Genomic DNA, 23,181 nt, shown 5'->3' on the forward strand with positions numbered 1-23,181 from the left:
CCTCAACTCAAAACTTCTCACCCAGAACCATGGAGATATCGGACATCCAAACCCCAGGTAGTTCAACCTAGATATGTGGCTCCTGAAATCTTAGTTTGGATATCTAAATCTACCACCAGATTCCATGACCATTCTTAAAGAAGCAAAGAAACCTACTGCTAGAGCATACTATGCAGCAAAGTGGAATATGTTTGTTATATATTGTAATAACCAGACAGTTGATCTACTAGATGCTTCTATACAAGAAGTCATTTATCTATTGCATCTACAGCATGCAGGCCTTGCCTGCACATCCATATACCTACCCCTTGCTGCGGTGGCTGCGTATCTTCGAAACAGACATTTATTCCTATTCAGAGTACTGGTAATTAAAGCCTTTATGGAAGGCCTTAGGAGTGATACCACCTAAAGTTCCATCTGCACCAGCATGTAAATTTTTTTAACCTTTATTTAGAAGTTTACTCAAATTAAAAGACCTACATTCCAAGACACATGCTTGACATATTCAGCTTTCTGTGATCCATACTTGTACATGGTAATCCTGCGTAATACATTGCAAATGCCCAAGACCTGGATGAACAGTGACGCATTCTTTATTCATCTTTTTTGACCACTCTCTAGGGGGAGCTCAGCTACCCAAGTATCTGTGGACTGGTGCCCTGTTCCGTTTGAGAGCTTCCAGATGTCTGTTCCAACAAATATGACCAGTAGGGCTGCTAGATATCAAGCGGCCTAGACGCCGGGTGTTGTAATTGTGCATACAGCTCTCTGGTGGTACTGTAGTATGACATGCTAAACATCCAACCCTTCAATGTTGGTGGGTATTTACTCCCCCAATGAACTGCTACTTCTCTTTTAGCTAACAATAATGCAATTGCACTAAAAGGCTTAAACAGCTTAGCAATCTCTTGAACGTATCCGAACCGTACCTGCATAGTTGATGCGGAGAGGCCCAAGCCAGTCATTTTCAACTGTTCACCAAAAACCTGGGTCAAAAATTGTGCCACTTTGTTACGTGTTCAAGCAATGTGTGCAAAATCGGCCATAGGGGCGCTACATCTGTGCAGGTGTGCCCACGTGACGGGTCCATGCAGTGTATCTTGGCAGGAGAAACGTAAGCTCGCCATCGAAATTTAAAATGTAATATCTTATGTTTGTGATTAAACTAAACTTTGCGTTTTTGTTCTCAACATGCATTCCACTGTGCATCTGCCACCCAAGTCCCTTTCCAAAGCTGCTCTTATCCCCTTGTCGCTAACTGGGTGCATGGCCATTTAGGCCCTGTACACCCTAGACATGAGATGTTCACCACTTATGTCCTTGATAAGCAATGACAGTGGAGTAAAATCCAGTGGTTCTAAAGGTTAGCTCGGAACCAGTGACCTGAATGCTCTCTGTAATCTACACAAGTTGAACTGGTCGAGAAACGTAGCTTCGTGAAACCTGGTATCCTCATCCCTGGAGAATGTGTCCACCGGGAAACACTTCCCAATTATGTTCAAATTACATTTGGTTAAGGTACGCTGCATCATGCCCTCCATAGTGATGGGTACCCAGATGTTCTCTGCAAGAGGGAGTGCCGCAGAGTACAGCTGCTGTTTTCCGGTTGCTCGAGCAAGTTGCATCCAGGCCCAACTCGTCCTTGTCCAGTGGGTCCAGTTTTATAAACTGACCGGGAGCAACGCTGACAAGGGGATTTGGTGAGATAAGTCTGCCTCGAGCGCAAATATGGAACCCGTGATTCAGAATGAAACCAGTGTCTGGAAAAGCTGCACTGTGCAACAAGATAATAAACGCTCATAAGGGCGCATCACGGTGTCCCAGCTAATTCTAGGTTGTTTGCCACCCCACAGCAAGCAAATTAATTTGGCAAAAAAGGCCTTGTATAGTGGTACTGGAATAAATACAGGAACTGCGACAAAACAACTATTTTGATCAAGGCTATCCTGCCAGCCAAAGGAAGCTTGAGCCATCTCTCAATTTTATTGTACAGTTTCTCTGTGGCTGGACAGTAATTAAGTTGGATTATTTGAGCCGGATCCCTATGTATACATACCCTCAAATATTTCACTGAGTCAACACACCATCCCAAAGACAACTCGGTGTTCTGGTTACATGGTGCCCCCGTCAATGAAAATTTTTCCGATTTACTCCAAATAATATGCAATCCCGACCGGGTACTAAAGCGATTGATCTCACGCAAAAGGCACGCAGGTTTTCATCCGGGTATCTCGCATATAAAATTATATTTTCGGCATACAGTGTAATCAACAGTGGGGCCCGTCTTAAATTGTATGCCCCTATGTAAATGAATATCCTGGAGGTGACGCACCACGAGGTCCATCACTATTGCAAATAACGGAGAGAGTTGACGCCCCTGGCGCGTTTACCTTGAAAGCGTCCGATCTCCCTGCTACCATATCGGTGTAAACTTTTGAAAACACATCAACAAGTATCTGAGTACATCGAGGTAACGTGCTGTCTAGACTCCTCTCAGTCCTGTTTCCGTCTCACATTAAGTACAGAGTCAGCCCTGATTGCAGTTACAGACAACCTTAGGCACCCATTGGATAATGGACAAGCAGCACTACTGGTGCTGCTGGATAATATCACTTGTTAATGTTATCATTCCTTATTAATAGTTCTCTGAAGTTGAAAATGATGCTTACGTGCAAACGTTTAGTCTTCCTTTCGCAAATAAATTATTCAAGGTGTAATTTGTGGTATCAGTCTGGCTTATCACATTTACAGATTTTTTTTTCTCATCTGCCACATTACTTTTGTGGTCAGACCTCTGGGTAGGGGAGCGGCATTACACAGTGTGCGCTGTAGCATTTGTTTTGAGCGCCTTACTGAACATTTACAAATGTATATTTTAAGCAATTGCCAGTAAAACCTGTATAATTTACAAGTATTGCAGTTTGAACCAAAAAAGAGCTCAATTGTGCTAATTGATAGGTTTTAGAGTTTAGCAATGGACATTGAATCCATCATAAATCAGATGCTCTTGTAGAGCGCACATTTCACTGTGAGGTCCCAAGGCGCTTGGCAACGAAGAACACACAAACCTTAACAAAGGCATGGTCTTGATACAGCACTGGTTATTTTGGAAAAAGCCAGGTTTTTAAGTTTTTGTGAAAAGATAGGTGATTGGTGATTGACAATAGATGCGGAGGAAGTTTGTTCCAAAGTTGAGGAGCAACATAAGAAAAGGACCGACATCCGTTACTTGACGTACGTACACGTGGCTGAACCAAGAGAGATTTAGAGCTGGATCTTAATGATATTATGGGACAATACCAGACCAGTTTTTTTGCAAAATAAGTAGGACCGACACTGTGGAGTAGCTTGTTTGTCACACTTAGCACTTTAACTTGGCTTCTTTGGCGGATTGGGAGCCAGTGCAGTTTCCTGAGACTTGGAGCGAAGGCTGATCTAGGAGGGAGATCTAGAACCAGTCTAGCCGCAGCATTCTGGTCTCGTACAGCCTCCTTGGGAGTGGGGCATGGCCCCAATTCTGGAGGCCACTAGTCCTGTGACCAGACTTCTTTAGCTTTGCCAAATAGAATGATTTCCGTTTTACTGCAGTTCAGTTGGAGCTTGTTATTGCACATCCAGGTACTGATATCAGTCATGCATTTTTTAAACCTGGAGCAAGTTTCAACATAATCAGAGTTGCAGGTGATGAGCACCTGAGTGTCGTCAGCATACGATACTGTTGTGAAACCATGGGATTTTATTATGTTAGCCAGCGGCGTAAGGTACAAATTAAATGGCATATGGTGAGAGGAAGACTGCTAGATACGAAGGTGTCCACCTTAATGGAGGTGAGGCGGTCCGCAAGGTAGTTTTCAAACCAGGAAAGGGCCATACCTCTTATACCTATCTCCCACAGCCGATGGTTCATTGTGTTGTGGGAGATGGTATCAAAGGCTGCAGATAGATCTAATAGGACAAGAATTGCGGAATCGCCCGTCTAGCGTTAGTCTGATGTTATCAATAACCTCCATAACCGCTGTCTCAGTGCCCTGTGCAACGCGGAACCTCGACTGGGAGGGGTCCAGGAGCCAATGTAATTCAATGTAGGTGGCAAGGCGCTTATTCACCAGATATTCCAGTACCTTACCAAAGTAGGGAAGTAAGGAGATACGGCAATAGTTTGGCAGGAGGGTCGGATCACTAGAAGGTTTTTTTAAAATTTGTTTGACCAGTGCATGCTTCCAACTGCTGGGGATGATGGCAAGCTCAAAAGAGGTATTAAAGATATTAGTGAGCGAGCTGGCCAATAGCAGAATTATTTCCGTACAATTGCGGGGGAAAAAAGGTCGAGAGGGGAACCAGATTTAATTTTTCTAAGACCTTCCAAAACTTCAGTGGTGTTTATGGGGTCAAATTCTCTGAGGGATGGTGTCCCAATGGCTTCATTGATAGGGACATTGTGAAATAGATCATTACCATATTGCAATAGATCATGATTGGTTTCAGGAAAGGCGGAATTGATTGATTTAATTTTATTATCGAAGTAGGAAGACAGAGAATCAACCCATTCCTGAGTAGGGATAAACACAGATTGTTCCGCCGGGGGGGAAATAAATTCATTTAGTATTTTATAAAGTTCGATCATGTAAATTTCATTATAGAAAATTCCTGTCGACTGATGTGTGGACAATCTCACGATCTGATATGTTCTGAATATTTGTTGTGCAGCTCCATTTTTACAGTTTTAACCTAGTTGCCCACAAACAAAATGGTGTACATTCCTTCCTTTAGAACATGAAGTGGCACACCTTAGCCTTTAACCTCACCCTCTCTCCAGGAATTCAGAGAGGGACTCCAGACCAGGTTGTTCATCAGATTAAAACAAAACAGGTTTGCTCTCACTGCGTAGATACCCTCTTGGGTGATTATCAATGCTTTATAAATCATTTTTGTTTGATTAACTCTAATTCTTCTGCTTTTATTTTTCTTGTATTCCTATGTTATAAATGGTGGACCTTAAGTAAGAGGTTTTGCCGCAACTGGAGGCAACCTCCCTTTACAGAATTATGGCCTGCGCCTCGGGCAAGGGTCTATAATGAGGGTAGGGTAATTAAATGGTATTGCCCGCAGTTAAGGGTCTCCACCTCTGTGATAAGTTCAGTTTCCATGGACTAGCAACCGCTCGTACAGCTTTTCAGTATCTTTGCAACAGTGCATCTCAATTTCTTATCAGCTACTCTGTTGTGCTATACTAGCTTCTGTTTCCTTCAATTAGTAGGTACGTAAAGTGTAACAACCATTGTAAAATAAATTTTTACAATAGAACGGTTTGTGTGTTTTTTCCACTGGACATATTTGGTTTTACATTCTTCCTAAGTGAAATGGAGCGGCAAGCACGGCATGACTGTGAAAGCAACTTCTGATAAGGAGCTGTGCTGCTTCAAAAATACAATCAATCAATCAATCAATTTGTAAAGCGCGCTGCTCACCCGCTAGGGTCTGAAGGCGCTGGGAGGGGGGTGCTGCTATTGCTCGAAGAGCCAGGTCTTGAGATGCTTCCTGAAGGAGAGATGGTCCTGGGTCAGCCGTGGGTGGGGAGGGAGTTCCATGTCTTGGCCGCTAGGTAGGAGAAGGATCTTCCCCCGGTGGTGGTTCTGCGAATCCGTGGGACAGTGGCGAGGGCAAGGTTGGCGGATCAGAGCTGGCGGGTGGGTGTGTAGATCGTTAGGCGGTTGTTGAGGTATTTGGGGCCCATGTCGTGGAGGGCTTTGTGTGCGTGGGTGAGGAGTCTGAACGTGATCCTCTTGCTGACGGGGAGCCAGTGTAGGTCTCTTAGGTGGGCAGAGATGTGGCTGTGGCGGGGGATGACCAGGATGAGTCGTGCAGAGGCGTTCTGTATGCGCTGGAGTCTTTTCTGTAGTTTGGCTGTGGTTCCTGCGTAGAGGGCGTTCCCGTAGTCTAGTCGGCTGGTGACGAGGGCCTGGGTGACCGTTTTTTTGGGGTGGGGATCCACTGGAAGATCTTTCGGAGCATGCGCAGGGTGTTGAATCAGGATGATGAGACTGCGTTGACCTGCTTGGTCATCTTGAGGGAGGAGTCCAGGATGAAGCCCAGGTTGCGTGCGTGGTCCGTGGGCTTGGGGGCGGTGCCCAGAGCAGGGGGCCGCCAGGAGTCTTCCCAGGCGGAGGGGGATGGTCCGAAGATGAGGACTTCTGTCTTGTCCGAGTTCAGCTTCAGACGGCTGAGTTTCATCCATTCCGTGACTTCTTTCATTCATTCCTGGAGGCTGGCGGTGGCGGGGTGGTTGGTGAGGGAGAGGATCAGCTGGGTGTCGTCGGCGTAGGAGATTAATGTTGAGGTTGTGTTGGCGTGCGATGGCTGCGAGGGGGCTCATGTAGACGTTGAAGAGGGTGGGGCTGAGCGAGGAGCCTTGAGGGACGTCGCAGATGATCTTGGTGGCTACTGAGTGGAAGGGAGGAAGGCGGACTCGCTGGGATCTGTCGGCGAGGAAGGAGGTGATCCATTCCAGGGCTTTTCCTTCCGTGGTGGAGGCGTGTAGTTAGGTTGCGGTGGTAGACAGTGTCGAAGGTGGCCTAGAGGTCGAGGAGGATGAGGGCAGCCGTTTCCCCGTTGTCTAGCATTGACATGATGTTGTCGGTAGCTGCGATGAGGGCGGTCTCGGTGCTGTCGTTTGCTCGGAAACCTGACTGTTATGGGCCGAGGGAGTCGTTTGTCTCAAGGAAGGCGGTTAGTTGTTTGTTGACTATCTTCTCGATGACTTTGGCGGGGAACGGGAGGAGAGAGATGGGGCGGAAGTTCTTGAGGTCCGTGGGGTCCGCGGTGGGCTTCTTCAGGAGGGCGCTGATCTCCGCATGTTTCCAGCTTTCTGGGAAGGTGGCGGATGCGAAGGAGGAATAAACGATGTTCCGGAGTTGGGGTGTGATGATGGAGTCGGCTTTATTGTAGATGTGGTGTGGACATGGGTCGGCTGGGGAGCCGGAGTGGATGGTGTTAATCGCGTGAGTGGTGTCTTCAGTGCTGATGGGGGTCCAGGTGCGGAGGGTGGTGGTAGGGGGTGTTGGTTCGGTGGATGGTAGCGTGGTGTGGGCGCCAAAGCTGTTATATATGTCGGCGATCTTGCTGTGGAAGAATGAGGCGAGTGAGTCGCAGAAGTCTTGCGAGGGCGTGATGTGGTTGTTGCTGGCTCTGGGGTTGGAGAGTTCTTTAACGATGCTGAAGAGTTCCTTGCTGTTGTGGGTGTTGTTATCCAGCCGTTCCTTGAATGCCGTCTTTTTGGTGGTGCGGATCAGCTGGTGGTGTTTGCGGGTGGCGTTCTTGAGGGCTGTCATGTTTTCTGCTGATTGGTTGTTGCGCCAGGCTTTCTCGAGGGTACGGCAGGATTTCGTGGAGATTTTGAGGTCGTTGGTGAACCACGAGGCTTTGTTGCTGCCTGGTCTGCTAGGGGCATTCTTCTTTGGTGCAAGGGCATCGGCGCAGTTGGTGAGCCACTGTGTGAGGTTGCGGACTGCTTCGTTGGAGTCCGTTGTGTTGCTGGGGGGGTTCTGGCTCAGGGAGGTGGTGAGCTGGTCGGTGGTGATCTTGCCCCAGCATCTTCAGGGCAGGGATATTTAACCCACTCTCCCATGGTGAGCTGAATTCTTATCAGGGAGCAGCGAGTATGTGGGGCAACAGTGCTTCAGAAGGGCAGGGAGCCATCTGACAAGCGATACTCACTTTTGTGGGCTTGTAGCTGTCGCTTGCAACGGGAGCATTCTGATTGGCAGGCCAGCTCCCAGCAGTGAAATATGCTGAAGATGTGAATTTCTTCATTTAATAGAAAGTGCAAAAGGATGTACTAAATAACATGTTTATAATGAATTTTTTTGAAGTGGGTGATCTTATTGAGACTTTATGAGCATTCAAGGAAGTAATAATCTGCTGACTTAAGTTAGCCTAACTACTGATACCATATAAACATTAAATTATCAATTGAGATTGAAAGATCTGTTTTCGACATTGGACTGTTATTTTGCAGATGCTGTAAATTTCCATAAGCCGTCCGATTAGTTAGTGAATAGGCATTTATTTTGTATTAGACAACTGATTTTGAGGTTCTCACCAGGAGGAGAGGAGATGGCAGTAAGTATGATTTGTGGGAAGAACTGTCTGAACCACAAGATGTGGACAGAGTATTTTTTCAGGGACTTGGTCTTGTGGCTAATGGTGAAGATGTGTGAAACAAGGGAGTTTACCTGCTGCCAGGGTTTGGTGAAATTCAATTGGATGCAGAGTACGTGGAATGTGCTAAATCCTAAGATTGCTATATTTAGTTTCATTTCTGATGACAATCCTATTAACTGTATTTTACCTAGTTACTTAACACAAATTCCACAATGTCTTTGTTTTCTTTTGCTAAACGTTCCTCAATTAAATTCAACCTTTAAGGGCTTCCTGAAGAAAGGAGAAACCAAAAACAAGAGGTGCCGGACTAGTACCTTAATCCCAGGTCCATGTAATGGGCCAAAGTAGCTGAAGCATTGAGCGGTGGTAAACGAATGATGGTCGAAGTCAAGGTGAGAGAGGTGTGGTGGTGCCGGCTGAATCATGTTTCAGAGTTGAAGATTGTAGAAAAGTTTTATTGAAGGGATGAGATTCCAAGAGGTTGCAAGTCCCCCCCCAACTTCCAGGGAACAGTATTAGTTGCTCTTGTCAGACAGCAGGGCTGGAAACCCACTGCTCATGCTAGCGGGAGACCGCTCTCTCCTCAGACTGATTGACAAAGCCAAGTGAGCAGCCACTCTTTAAATATAGTATTTATAGCCCGCCATGCATCTGGAGAGTGCTTTCTTCCAATCAGAATACTGTAGCCAGAAGTAAACAGAAGCTCCTTATTAGAAGAAAAAAAAACAGACTCTTTGGCAGGAAACTGTGGTTGTTAATCGCTCAACAAGCACGCTTTAACAAAAAATACCAGTCACTTGTACTTGATTAAACGTACTTGTTTTCAGTGCACATAAACTAAAGTGCATAGCGTTCCTTTTAAATGAAACACTGTGCAAAGCATGCAAAGTAAAATATAGAGTGCATGGCACCTACCTATTTAGAAATTGGTGATGACAACGGGAGAACATACAGCATAGGTAGTCTGGGGTATTTTCCTCTGTTTCTAGACTGACGTTGAAGCTCATCTATCAAAGCGGTCCAGTATGGTTCGGTCTATTTTTTTTCTCTCCAGGGAGTGTTCTGCCCTTGAAATACACTGCATTCAGAAACCAGTCTAGGGTGAAAGTGCAACATTGTCTTGGAGGTCCAGTTCCACTTACAGCCCAGGGCATGGGAGCCAGAATGGTTTTAAAACCTACGCGAGGAACAATCATTTTGTACTATATTTAATGTAGCCTCACAAAACACTCCATTTCTACTGCACCAAGTATCCATGCACAACACATGTAAGGACTGTCAACAAACTTATGGGAGTGTGAGGTATCCTGGTTATGGGAGACTGCTTTGTTTTAATTAAACATTCCAAAGTCCTCTTGTAGGGAACAGATAAAATGGCCCAATGGCCTACGAAGCAAATGCTACAAGCCCTCTTTCTCCTTGCCAGACGTTTGTCTGGATGATGTAGCACCTTACTGATACCTTAATCTTCTATCCGTCTCGTCACTCCATCTGATACTGCTTCAAGGGGAAAACACGGTGTTTTAACTGTTACGTTGCTGTCTTCCTTGCAGTTGTAGGCCTCTTCTCCCCACCCCCCACCCTCCCCCACTCCATTTCCACCCTTGCCTTTGGCTGGGTAATCTCCTGGAAGTTGACCACACACAGGTTGGAGTTGAAGGTAAACTAGGCATTTTTTTTATTGGTGCCCACCTTACAACAGATGACTCCCTGAATGTCCATTTCAAGTCTCCCCCAGGCTGTGCATGAATAGGCTCCTTACCCCCCACCACCCCATTTTAGGGCTTGGAAATACTGTTGCCTTTCAATCTCCTACAATACATAAATTGTTTTTCTCTTGACTGTCCTCACTCATCTAATGTACACCACTCTATCTGCATAAATAATATTGTGCAATTAGTTTAGATTTTTATAGTACACAATGCAGGGGTTCTCTTGATTTGGTTAATTTACTTTTTTCTGTTCAGCTGATCAGGAGTATATACTTTCCATTATGAAATGGATGAGGTCATATGAAACCAGCAAATGTTCCTTTCTGTTCGTTCAATTAAGTGTACTAAAATCTTTTAGTAGGTATGCTGGTCAGTCTGATGCTTCTTTGCCCCATACTGCTAAACGGTAGTTGACTCGTGATCCGAGTAAAAAGAGCAAAACTGCTATTTAGTGTGCTGCTCGCCGCTGACAACTTTCCCATGTGTTACATTTTGCGCCCTCTCTAGTGTGCTGCTTACCCCAACCTGCCCCTCCACTCATGGACGTTTTTGATTTTCTATTTTTTTTTAAACCATTCTTAGTTGGCTGACAGCAAATCAAACTAACCCCCCCCCCCCCTCCACCCACCCCCAAGAAACGTAATTAGGTTACAGAGTATTTCATAAAGAGGACCAGCAGCAAATGTAAGCTCAGTCAAGTTTCATCTTGGATGGGTAAATCAAGAAATAAATAAAATGGTACTAATTTCATTCATTAATTGCGCATGCATAATGACTCCTTCATGCACATAATTTAGCACTCAAGCGTGCTTCACTATGACACATTTTCCTTTCACCATTGCCGCACAATATTGGCATAAAGAATTTTGTTTTCAACTGATGGTGTGCTGCTTTACCAGAATGCATTGGCAAAGCCAATAAGTCTCTGAGACCTGGCGGCTTTTTCATATCTTGTTTTGGATTATTTTGTGTGTTTTTTCATAAATTTTGTATTAATACATTTTAAACTTGCATGAGAGGTCTCATTCTTTTCTTTTTTCCTAGGAGTCTCTATGGAGAAATCAATTTTATATAAGACCCAATAGTCTTCAATTTTGACCCTCTGTTCTACTTCAGTTTCACGTTTTTTCACATCGCTAATCAAGTGTTAGGTGGGCTATCTAGTAGCTCACAATTTTCTCTGACATTGCATGCTTTTGGGACTTAATCTTAATTCACATTTTCAAGAGTTCAAGTTACCCGTTTGCTAGGTTTTATTTTCATACCATAAACGAGGGAGGGGAAGTCTGGGACATTGCCTATACACAGATACAAGAGCCTTCTGATTTCTCTAAACTCATTATGGTTTCTTTCGAATTGGCATTCACAACACTCCAGAGTCTTGCGTAGGTTTGTTAACTGTTGTGAGAAAGTGCTCTCCAATTTGGTCCCTATTTTTTTTACCTGTCAGATAATCCACTTTAATTAATCTCTAAGAGTAACAGTGATGGCTGACTTCTAAGTCACATTGGTAATGGTCTTTGGCCAGTGGAAGCACAAATATTGTGCTTTTTTTGCTACCGGACATTGTTATTGGCCCCAATGATAACAAAAAACAGTGCAACATCCATAACCCACTCAACCATGGGATGGACAACTACCTGCTCTGTACCTACCCAAGGGTGACTTGATGTACATTTTATTATTCTACCAAGGCACATGTGTGTTGGTTAGAAAAAGTCTTTACATTTTACATAATCCCTTTTTAAACTGAGCAATGACATTTTTTTTCTGGGGCAAGAAAATAGCCTTTCTTATCCAAAAGTTAGAGCTGTGCCAGTATCCCTTGTAAATTAGTTACTGATGTAGATGGTGTGCTTTTAAACATTAGAATAATGATCTGTACTTATTGAACAGTGACTTTTGGTTTCTTTAATCATCCACATTTGTTAAGCGCACAATCACCCGTAAGGGTCTTGGGTGCTGGGGGCTGTCGGGAAGATTAAGCAAGCTATTGCTCAGCCACATGGTGCTGGGCTAATCTGCCGCCGGTGCTTGGTATCGAACCATGATCCCCAGATTCCGGAGTCGGTAACCCTAGCCGCGGCGCCACACCTCTCCCTTATAGATTGCACAATAAATAGATCTGGATGGGTCGAGGATTACAATTAGTATGCTTCCTGGTCCAAGGAGGAAATGTAGAGGGAGCAGACTACCCACTAAAGGCCGTCCCTAGCATTTATTATAGACCAGTAGTTGAAGTAGTCTTTGTGGCTGAAAGACTCCTCGAGGCTGTAGACACACTTGTCGTCAAGGGGACAGCATCCCTCAGCAAGGAACTGAGGAGCACATTTGGCTGATAAGTAATCTCTGGTGAATGTCCAGGGGCCAATAATCAATCTCTCCTGTTTTTAGAATGATATGACTTTACAGTTAAAGAAGTTGTGGACATTGAGCAACATTGGTTACTTGAGCCCTTTGAAATCTCTCTAGTCATCCCTATTTGACTATATAGTACCAGGCATGTGCTATTGCAAGTTTATTCCTTCTTTTACAGATTTGGTAGAAAAGGAAATGATGTAAAATAAAAAAATGTAAGGAAATAAGCAGCCACTGGAGAGCGTATTACCTTTACACCTGACTTGTCCGGTTGATTGAAAATGTTGTGCATTTGTAAAGTGCATGATCACCCACGAGGGTGCCCTAGTGCTGAGCAGGTGTATTTGTGCCTAGCCCTGCCTATACTAGGTTGGTTAATTGAAATGCCAAGCATTAAGCTTCTTGCAGAATTCAAAAAGGGCAGTGGAGGCTCTGATGTACAGTCAAGGGCCATTTCACGCTTTGGGAGTGTTGTAAGGACTCCCTTTTTGATGAGCTGGTTCTGTGTATGCATGGGATGTGTGCAAGTAGGAGCCGAGCAGAAGTGTTGAAGGGCTGGTGGTAGGAGATGTGACTGTTCGTGTAGGTGGGCCCCATGTTGTGTAGTGCCTTCAAGGTGCGTGTGTGAGGAGTTTGAAGTCAATGTTTGGGTATCGGAATCAGTAGAGCTCTCTCGGGTGTGGCGTGATGTAAGTTCTGTGTAGGAGGTGGAGGACGAGTGGCTGCCATGTTCTAGTGAGTGGTTTAGTGTTCCTGTAGTCCAGCTTGCTGGTGATTAGAGCGCGAGTGACAGTATTTCCAGCGTTGCTTGTGCGCCATTTGAAGATCTTCCTCCGCATCTCCAGTGTGTGCAAACCGGATACAGTGATGGCGTTTACTTTTGCCGCCATGTCCACTTCGCTGTCGATCTTAATGAGGTTCCTGGCATGGTTGCTGGGCGTGGGTCTGAGTTTGGCTGGTCACCACTTGAAGTCCCATGGGGCGATATTCTTGCCAAAGACAACTACTTCTGTTTTGTTTGAGACAGTTGGTCTTTATACAGTTAGAGACTTTGATCATGCGTGCGATGAACTGCATTCTTGTGTGGGTATCTTTTCCAAGAAGGAAGATATCTGTGGAGTGTCTGTGTAGGAGAGTATGTTTGTCATGTGCGTGAATGACATTGACTGGAGTGGCCATGCATGCATTGAAGAGGGTGAGGCTGAGCTATGAACCTTAAGGCACTCCACAGATGAGTTTGCAGGCTTAATCCGAGTAGGATGCAAGGCTGACAGTTTGTGTTTTAACTGTTAAGAAGGAGGTGATGCAGGAGATAGGCGGGTCCATGTATGCCAATCTCTTGCAGGCTCCTGATGAGGATCAGTGGTGAGATCATGTCAAATAATGCAGAGAGGTCGAGGGGAATGAGGGTTGCTTTGTTTCCTCAACCAAGGATCATGCAAATGTGCTGTTTCTGTACTGTGGTTGGGCCTGAATCAGCCTGTAAGATGTTAGTTGATTGGTTCTTCAAGACTTTTGCTGGGTATGGCAGAACTAATATCAGAAAAGAGCTGGCTCTAATCAGTAAGGCTGAGCACTTATAACAATATAACAAGAAGATGTGCCTAAACTGATACAATTGTCAAAACAGTAATTGACTCAGACGGAAGAACAACTAATTTCCACCGGAGATTTGCTACTTAATAGCTATTTATTCATTTTAAATAGAAAAAATGCAATACATGAATTCTTGGCAAATTACAAACATTAAATAAAGATGAATTGGACACAACACAATAGAAAATAATACATACACATTTACACTAGTCAGACCTATCAGTCATTCAATTCACATGCATACATTCATACAAGACCCGACACACCCTGGAATAACGGATGTGCCAGTGTGAAAAAGTGAAACAGTAGGATTGCTCTGTAAATCAAACAAATGTTACAAAAAAATATTTTCCAAAGAAACAGTACACTCTGATAATTTAGTATCAATAAAAATTGTCAACACAAATTTCATCGGCAATGTTTACAATAAAACTCGAGTGAAGTATCACTCAACACTTGGGTTTATATTAGAGCAACTCCTTAGACAGAGGCCTACGCGTTTCAATCCCTACAGATCACAGATGGGATTCTCCTCAGGGGCCAGCAAGTTTCTGAAAAACAGAAAATAAATTCTAACTATCAGCCTATTCAGAGTGTTTAAGAAAACAAATGAGTGGAGGCCACCACTATTCCACACAGCTTACCCTTCTGGTATGTGGGGCGACACAAAGGTGTTGTGTGACAGAGTTCTGTAAGGATAGAAAAAGAAGATGGAGAAAGATAATTTAGACTTGCTCTACAACGAGGGGGTCAGTGCACTAAATTGAGGGGGAGTCACAAATTACCTATCAGTGGGAGCAGTGAGTCCACGGCGAAGCCATCTATTTTTTTGTAAAGGGCGGGGGACCGGAGCCAATCTTTTAATGAAGAAGGTGGTTTAAAACGGATCGGCGGGCAGCTTGTTTTCTTGCTAAAAGCAGGAGACAAATGTTTCAGTCAAGGGTGAGGTGACCTCTAATAAACGAGGGTGAAACATCCATATGTCTTACCGGAGAAACGTGGCAGATCAGTCCGAAAATGTTGGTCCTTTAGTTGAATCCACGGAACCAAGGTGCTCGATTTTACATCGTTTGTAGTAAACGGTTCCTAAAATGCCAATCAAACATTGCTTAGCCATGATGTTAGCTGTAATGCGAGAAGTAAAGGAACTTAAGCTAGTTAACGGTGTACCTAGTTGGCGTGGTCCGAAGCGCTTACTCGGTTGACATGCGCAGAAGCAAGGGTTTTTTTAGAAGCTGACGGATCACAAGCTACGTGATAAACTGTAGGTGTCTAAAGTGGGACATAGAAGACACACATTAGAAATGGAAGTTATCCAAACCATTGAAGAAAGAAACATCTGTTCTAAGACCGACGAATACGTATCTTACCGAGGAAAAGGTGTCTCGAGCCGCATATGCCGACCAGCGTTCTCTGGCAGCGTCAATGGAGCACTATTCTCCCGCGCAGGCGCCGTGGAAGAATGCCAATATCCTATGGAGTCACTCGGTTATATGCAACTGAATATAGTGAAACCGCCCGTAGGCGGGGGAGGTATTGGAAATACTTAAAGACACAGCGTGTCTTATATATTTATAACATACAAGACACAGCGTGTCTTATATATTTATAACATACAGGGAACTCCAGTCTGAAGCCCAAATACAAGGCAGTTCTTCTGGGTAACGGCTACCAGAGTAGCGGGGGGTGTTTCAGAGTTTATAGATCTCAGACAATTCATTTAGACCTATAACGGCAGTATTGCATTTGACAATGAGGAGTGCTTCCCTTTTAGATAGTTTAGAATCCCAGTCTCCTCCACGGGGATCACGTTCCACTTTTGAAATAATGGTCCATTTCAAATCTTTAATCTGGTGATTTAGTCTATTCCAATGGTTGACCAGGGGTGCAGTCTCAACTCGATTATTTAGCCTAGACTTATGCTGGGAAATTCTCTGGTGGACCTCCTGGTTAGTTTTTCCAATGTATAGGAGTCCACATGGACATAGGACTCAATGAATGACATATTTGGACTTGCAATTACTAAATGTTTCGTGTTTCCACGAAACACCTTTGTGTTGAAACAGAGAGCCCTCTGTCGTTGTATCACAACACAGACCGGTCCCGCATTTATGGTGTCATGTGATAGGGGTTAAACCCATCATTTGACGAATAGATGGAGGGGCTTCCTTGGTGGTCGCGGCTCTCACCGCGTAATTGGCGATACTATTCTCTTTCTTAAACGCGAAAAGGGGAGGCTGGTTGAGGCTCTCGTCTAGGTTTTTTACCAGGTGCCAATTCTGTCCAATTACTTTTTTTAATTGATTGGCATTGGGGCAATAAGTTGTTACACATACCTGGCGTTTTAGCTGCGGTTTGTTACGTCGCTCTAGGAGGGTTTCCCTTGGTGTGCAGCGTGCCCTTTTCATTGAATTGTGTACCAGTTTTTTTGGGTATCTTCAGTCACATAATTTAGACACCAGGTTGGTGGCATGAAACTTATAGTCTTCGTTGGATGTGCAATTTCTACGCACTCTAAGAAATTGACCGTATGGTAAATTCTCTCTAAGGCTCCTCGGATGGTTACTTGAATATAGGAGGGCTTTGTTGCGATCAGTTGGTTTTATAAAAAGCGATGTTAGTAATTTGCCCTCAGATGGAAACACTTCTACATCCAAAAAAGATATTCTTTTATCAGAGAGTGACATACTGAACTTGATGTCTGCAGTTCGTACATTGAGCCAGTCATAGAAGAGTTTAAGTTCATCTTCTCCACTCCACCTTTCCAAACCATAAACACGTCATCTTTGAAGCGTAACCACGCTCCAATATGGTCTTTAAAGGGATTGTTGTTATGGACATACGTGTCTTCATAGAGTGACATGAAGAGAACTGCCAGTTCTGGTGCGAATGGGCAGCCCATCGCAACTCCTTTTACTTGGAAGTAAAAGTCCTTCCCAAAGCAAAAGTAGTTTTTTTTCAAGGCAAAGGATGCTAAATCAACCAAAAATTTTGTTGGTACCTGTACTGGTCTTGGTCTTTACTCCAGGAAGTGAGTGAGCACTGCCACTGCTTCGTCCTGGGGAATCTGGGTGTAAAGAGAGGTCACATCTAGAGTAACCAATATGTCTTTCCCTTCATTAAACTCTATTGATTCCAGTTTATTAATGAAATCTGTGGTATCTTGTAAATTATGATGATACCTGGGCCATGAATTGTTTCAGGACGAAGTCAACTTATTTGGCGACAGGTTCAAGCAGGGTGTCTCATCCTGCCACGATTGGTCTTCACGGGGGCTTATTTTGATATTTATGGACCTTTGGTAGAATATAAAACAAAGGTACCTTTGGGTGTTTATTCAACAGGAATTCAAATTCCTTTGGGCCTACAAAGCCTTGTTCAAAGCCATCTTTAATGAGGGGGAACAGTTGGTTCTGTAATTCTACTGTAGGGTCCTTCCCGATTTTTCGGTAGCATACTGGGTCATTCAGTTGCCTAAGGACTTCGGTGGTATCTACAGTGTCCCAAAAGACAATTGCCCCGCCTTTGTCGGCTTGTTTGATGGTCACAGTGGGGTCATTTCGCAGATCAGTAAGAGCTTTTGTTTGTTCTTTTGTGATGTTAAATTTAACGTATTTTTTCTGCTTTTTCATTTCAGAAATTGCAGAGAGCACAGTTTTTTCGAATACAATAATTTCCTTAGGTATTTTATGGCCCGGAGGACAAAAAGTAGATTTTTTCCTAAGTCCTGTGACTTCAGATGACAATGAAATGGGATTTTCCGAGAAAAACGTTGTTAATCTAAGTTTGCGACAGAACTCTATGAATTTGGTTTTCATTCTGACGAAATCTGTCCTTTTCGATGGTACAAAAGTCAAACCTTTTGAGATAATACTTTCTTCTGCCTTAGTGAGTGATTTGGATGAGAGGTTAAAGATGGGTGAAACCGTTAATTTTTGCAATGTTGACGGAGAGTTGTCATTACCCATCTTACTTTCGCCCTCGGCCTGGTTTGACCTCTCCCTAAAAAAGAATTCTGAGCATGGCCTTGTGGTTGTTGATTTTGGTTCCATTTCCGGTTCCTATTCGGCCTGCTGTTGCTGTTACTGTTATCACTATCACCACCGGACAAGGACGGGTCCGAAAAGGTAATAAACTGATTTCTTGATCTACCACTGTTGTCTGGTAGATATCGCCTCGAGTCTGTCTTAGTGTAAAAGTCTGTTTGCAGGAATGGATACACGTTATCAAGAGAAAAGTTATTTTTGTCTTTTTCGAACTGGTTCGTTTTTTGTGCGATAGTATAAGCCTCAAATTCCTGTATTTCTTTCACACAACACCTTTGTGTAGCCCCACATACCAGAAGGGTAAGCTGTGTGGAATAGTGGTGGCCTCCACTCATTTGTTTTCTTAAACACTCGGAATAGGCTGATATTTAGAATTTATTTTCTGTTTTTCAGAAACTTGCTGGCCCTGAGGAGAATCCCCTCTGTGATCTGTAGGGATTCGAAACGCGTAGGCCTCTGTCTAAGGAGTTGCTCTAATATAAACCCAAGTGTTGAGTGATACTTCACTCGAGTTTTATTGTACACATTGTCGAAATTTGTGTTGACAATTTTTATTGATACTAAATTATCAGAGTGTACTTTTTTTCTTTGAAAAATATCTTTTTGTAACATTTGTTTGATTTACAGAGCAATCCTACTGTTTCACTTTTCACACTGGCACATCCGTTATTCCAGGGTGTGTCGGGTCTTGTATGAATGTATGCATGTGAATTGAATGACTGTGATATGTCTGACCAGTGTAAATGTGTATGTATTATTTTCTATTGTGTTGTGTCCAATTCATCTTTATTTAATGTATGTAATTTGCCAAGAATTCTTGTATTGCATTTTTTCTATTTAAAATGAATAAATAGCTCTTAAGTAGCAAAACTCCGGTGGAAATTAGTTGTTCTTCCGTCTGAGTCAATTACTGTTTTGACAATTGTATCAGTTTAGGCACATCTTCTTGTTATATTGGGTATGGCAGAAGGCAGATGGGTCTGTAGTTGGAAAGTGTGGCTGCTTAGCTTATGGGGTCTCAAACAAGAGAATGATTGTGGCATTTTTCCAGGTGTCCTGGAATATGGCTGAGTCAATGGAAGTATCAAGGATGGGTGTTAGTGCTACGCAGATCGGTAGGAGTCTCCATTGGTTACAACATGGTACGGTCAAGGGTCAGATAGGACCCCCGAATGGATGGTCTTCATGGTTCATTCTGTTGAATTGCGACTATTACTGGGTCAGGTTGAGGATCGAAGTTGCTGTGTATGGTGGTGATTTTTTTAAAGAAGCATTCATGGAGCGTGTTGCAAAGAGGTTATAATGAGGTGATGTTGCTGGATCCAGTGGGAGATCCAGTGACACTTTTTATGGCAACGGTTTCTTTTCTGCTGTTAGTGCCAGTGTTGATGCGATCTGCAAGAGCTGTGCGCTTGTTGTTTCAAATCTGCTGCTGGTAGTGTCCTTGGGGCTTTGAAGATGTATTCATCTGTGGTGTCTTGACTTGTTCTCCGTTTGCGCGCCAGTTGCTTGCAGTGGTGTTTTGTCAGTTTGCGTTCCTCTGTAAACCAGCTGGTTTGTAGTCAGGCTCTTGCTGTTGAAGTGCGCTTGAGGGGAGCCAGGATGTCTGTGCAAGCGATGACCCAGCTATTGATCTAAAAGGCTTTTGGCAAGTTGCTGGTGTGCTCTGGCCGCTATGCGGCAAGTGTGGAATCCTACTTCACTTCCTCCTCAAATAATTGCTTTCAGCCACGAAATAGTACTGGACCACATAAATAGTTCTTGCATATAAGGTGTAGTGAATTGTATAACTTGTTTTATAACCAATCAGGAGCCAGGGGTTTAGTGGTAGTTCTCTAATTTGCAGATGAAATTCAGATGCTTGGACACAAATTAAATGTACACTTGTAAATATTCATCAACATTGATTTAACATGCCAAATACTTAAGAATTTTTACTTTTCTTTAGGAGGAGGGTAGGAACATCTTAAAGGCATAATGTACAGTCATCAACAAAAAATTTGATTTGTCTTCCCTTAAAGATATCCGGCATCCAGAAGAACTCTCTCTTCTAAGGAAACCGAGGGACCCTTCTAGGAAAAAACAAAAAAAGATTGATGAACTGACTGAAGATGAGGTTTTGGAACTGGAAGGACCATTACTAACTCCTGGATCCGGTGAGGCGACATTTTTTGTTTGTGTCAAAGCTAAATATACTGTTCATAGTACTAAGTGTCATTCACAATTTTTATTTAAATGCATTTAAAACTTCAAATTTTGCAATCTTTATGCCGGAGACTAAGCAAAAACCTTGTTGGCGCTAGTTTGCTTAATGAACTTGCTTGGGGGACCTCCATTTGTCCCTTTTGAGGTTCTGTTAGGTCGGTCCTTAGTACAAGGTGAATTGGCGACCGCAACTTCTCGTCGAAAGCGTTTTTTAGGTTTGCCTTGATAGTGCAGCGGTCTGCAAGATATAGTTACCAGTGCTTGAAGTTTATTTTGGCTTCTCATAGTTGATCATTAGTCTCTACCATTATGCCATTAGATATTTGATCCATCATTTTGCCTCCTAGTATTGCTTGCTTTTCTGTGCATGAAGGAATATTTTGATTGATCACATTGTCATCAATCATTCACTTACTTCCCTTACAGGTATTTTCTCCCAAAAGCAATGTTTTTTTTGTAGGTTTTATTTCTACACTTGTGTGCACTATTGTCACCACAACATCCTTTGTGCATGCCAGTGTGTGCTTGCTTTATTACATGAAAGCCAGAAATATTCACTTTGCAAGTGTCTTGGTTTTTTTGGGGGTCTTGCCTAAGCACTGCAGGCTTATAGCCCACCCATTGCCTTTTTATTTGTTCTTTCGATTGTCCTTTTAAAATCCCTGCTTGCTAGTGATGAATCCTTCCTCTTTGTCCCTCTTTGTGTTCTTTTTCCTCTCACAGAGCACTGTCCAAGTACTGGTATCTTTACGCTTCGTGTTTGTTTTCATTTTGTGGGACTATATTTTGCTTTGTTTCCTGCCTGTGTTTGCTGTTGCCTTTTTTTGTGTTCCTCGCCCTTTACTTTATAAAGTCAGCGTGTGCCTGTGATTTATTATTATTATTTTTTAATAATTGAAGGCTGTGAAGCGTTATGGTTTACAAGCAAAGAATCTTCTTTAAAACGCCCACCCACACACCTACTCCTCTGAATGGCAGGTACCTGCCTCGTTAATAATACTCAGACCCCCGTGCTCTGCTTTTAGCTCTGCCCCTTTAATTTCCCTGTCTGCCTTAGCCGGAAAAGACCAGCTGTTTTGAAGAGTTCCTTTGCGTGCTTGATCACTGGGTCGATGCAGGTGGGTAGGGCTGCTTTCTTGTCCTCTTTGATGTGACGGTGATAGCTGCTAAGGGCTGTATTGTGAGCTGCTCTGTTGGCTGGTTTTCTTGGTGGTGTGCCATTTTTTCTGGAGTTGATAGCAGTTGTGTTGGGTAGTCCTGAGTTCTGGGGGTACCAGCTAGAATGTTTGGAGGTCTTCTTGGATTTTGTTTCAGTGGGGTGACTTGATCGGCAGTGTTGGTTCTGGGCTGCCTGATCAAGGTCTGTGGAGGCCTTGGGTTGGGAGGTGGGGAGGGCCTGTGATCACTGAGTTTCGTTGACCTTGCTCCAGATGCAGTGGGAGGAGATCTGATGCCTGGTGATGGTGTGCTGGGTATCAGTGAGGTTGACGTGTACGCTGGTGTGGTCAGTCCAGGTGAGTTCTGTGGTGTGACTGAGTTTGCTTCTGTTGCCGGAGGTGAAAATGGGGTTGAGTGTGTCCGGCTTTGGGCGTGGGTTCGGTAACCAGTTGCGGGGAGGCTGATGTTGTTGAGGTTCTCCAGGAGAGTGATGGAGTTGGCATTGTTGGGGATAGTCTATGTGGAAGTTGAGGTCGCTGAGTAGAATGTAGAGGTGAGTCAATTGCTAGGGGTGCGATGACGTTGGGGATGGCCTTGCACAATGTTGCTTGTGGTCCCAGGGACCGCAAGCAGCGTAGGGACAGCGGGCAGAGCAGGAACGTGGAAGGGACGGCACAGTACCTTAAGATGGGGTCAAGCGAAAGAGTGGTAGCCCAGCTTCACAGGGCGCTGACTGGCATGCCCTTGGCCCAGGCACCTCCCGTGATGCGGGAGCCGCGGGGAGCCTTTATCCAGAATCGGGGGGCACGACAAAGTCAATCCCAGGTGACCCCGCCTCTGGGGGTGCTGGGAAATCTGCTCCTCAGAGGTCCGGTGGAGGGGGTGACGAAGCACTCAAGCGTGGTAGCACGCAGGCAGAACAGGAAGGGAGACACCACCTGGAGGGGAGGGGAGGGAAGGGCGAAGGCGGCTTCCCGTGATGCTTTATGGTCCCGCCCCCCCTTGTTTTCTTGGGGCTGTCTGCGCAAAATGTATCCTTTATGTAAAACCGTCCAGTTAGCTGGGTTATACACAAACAAGTAAATACTCTGGTTCCTAAGGAATACGACAATAACCATGGTCTTAGCACAGGGGCCTCTTATTAGGGCATGCATTTTCAGTTCACAGTAACAGGTCACTGGTACGCTGGAAGAGGAAGGATGCACGAGGAGCACAGTGGGGGCGTTCAGTTTATACACAAACACCCGTCCTGTGCATCACCCATGCGATATTGATGTAAATTCGAGATGCTTATCCTTTCTCAAACAGTTACTTGAGCATGTATTTACAATGTGGTGTAACATCTAGATTTTTACTTGAAGATGGCCCCATTTATCCTACAGTTGGAGACTGTTATTAAATGTACACGGTATATGGGCACAGATTTTGTAGATTTTGGCAGTGAAGTAAAACATTTTATACAATGCAGCATAACATGCTTTGGACTTAAGCCTAAAATTCCATGTCGGACAACATTGGTTTCAAATGTAATTTGGGTTACCGACTCTTGATGCACATGTTTTTTATGCAAACTGACACGTGTGTAAGTCAGTGGAAGTTTAAAGATGGACAGAAAAGTGTAGTTTTATTCACTTCCCAGTGCGACTGGAATTGTGTATCGGGAGAGAACTATGTTGTGCCTTGTACTGCTGCACATTTTGGAAAAGAATTGCATCATTATTTTGCCAATTTTTTAGGCCTTGCCTGCAACAGCGCATGCTCTGCATGTGCTCTTGCTTGTGAGAGCTTGTGTACAACAAGGAGCTTGCAGCCCGCCTCTTGCTTAATATTCGTTGGTTAGTTTTGTTGTCCCTCTTATTTGCTGCCTTCTAATTGGCCAGCGTGTGCTGGCTTTACTGACTCTTCTTTCGGCTGGAGCACGATCAGTTACTGATGGCTTCAGCTTG

At 44.1% G+C, this 23,181-nt stretch overlaps 1 protein-coding gene across 2 annotated transcripts in view; it reads left to right on the top strand.

Annotated features, from left to right (window-relative positions):
- The window catches only part of FERMT2 (FERM domain containing kindlin 2), a 658,554-nt gene that overhangs the window by 194,441 nt on the left and 440,932 nt on the right, over positions 1–23,181 (top strand). For both annotated transcript variants that reach the window (XM_086937426.1, XM_086937425.1), the window contains exon 4: positions 19,894–20,028. In XM_086937426.1, coding sequence (XP_086793552.1) covers positions 19,894–20,028 — 135 coding nt within the window. The remainder of the gene's footprint in view (positions 1–19,893; positions 20,029–23,181) is intronic.

The sequence above is a fragment of the Lissotriton vulgaris genome, chromosome 9 (genome assembly GCF_964263255.1).
Source record: "Lissotriton vulgaris chromosome 9, aLisVul1.2, whole genome shotgun sequence".
In the NCBI taxonomy this organism is placed as follows: domain Eukaryota; kingdom Metazoa; phylum Chordata; class Amphibia; order Caudata; family Salamandridae; genus Lissotriton; species Lissotriton vulgaris.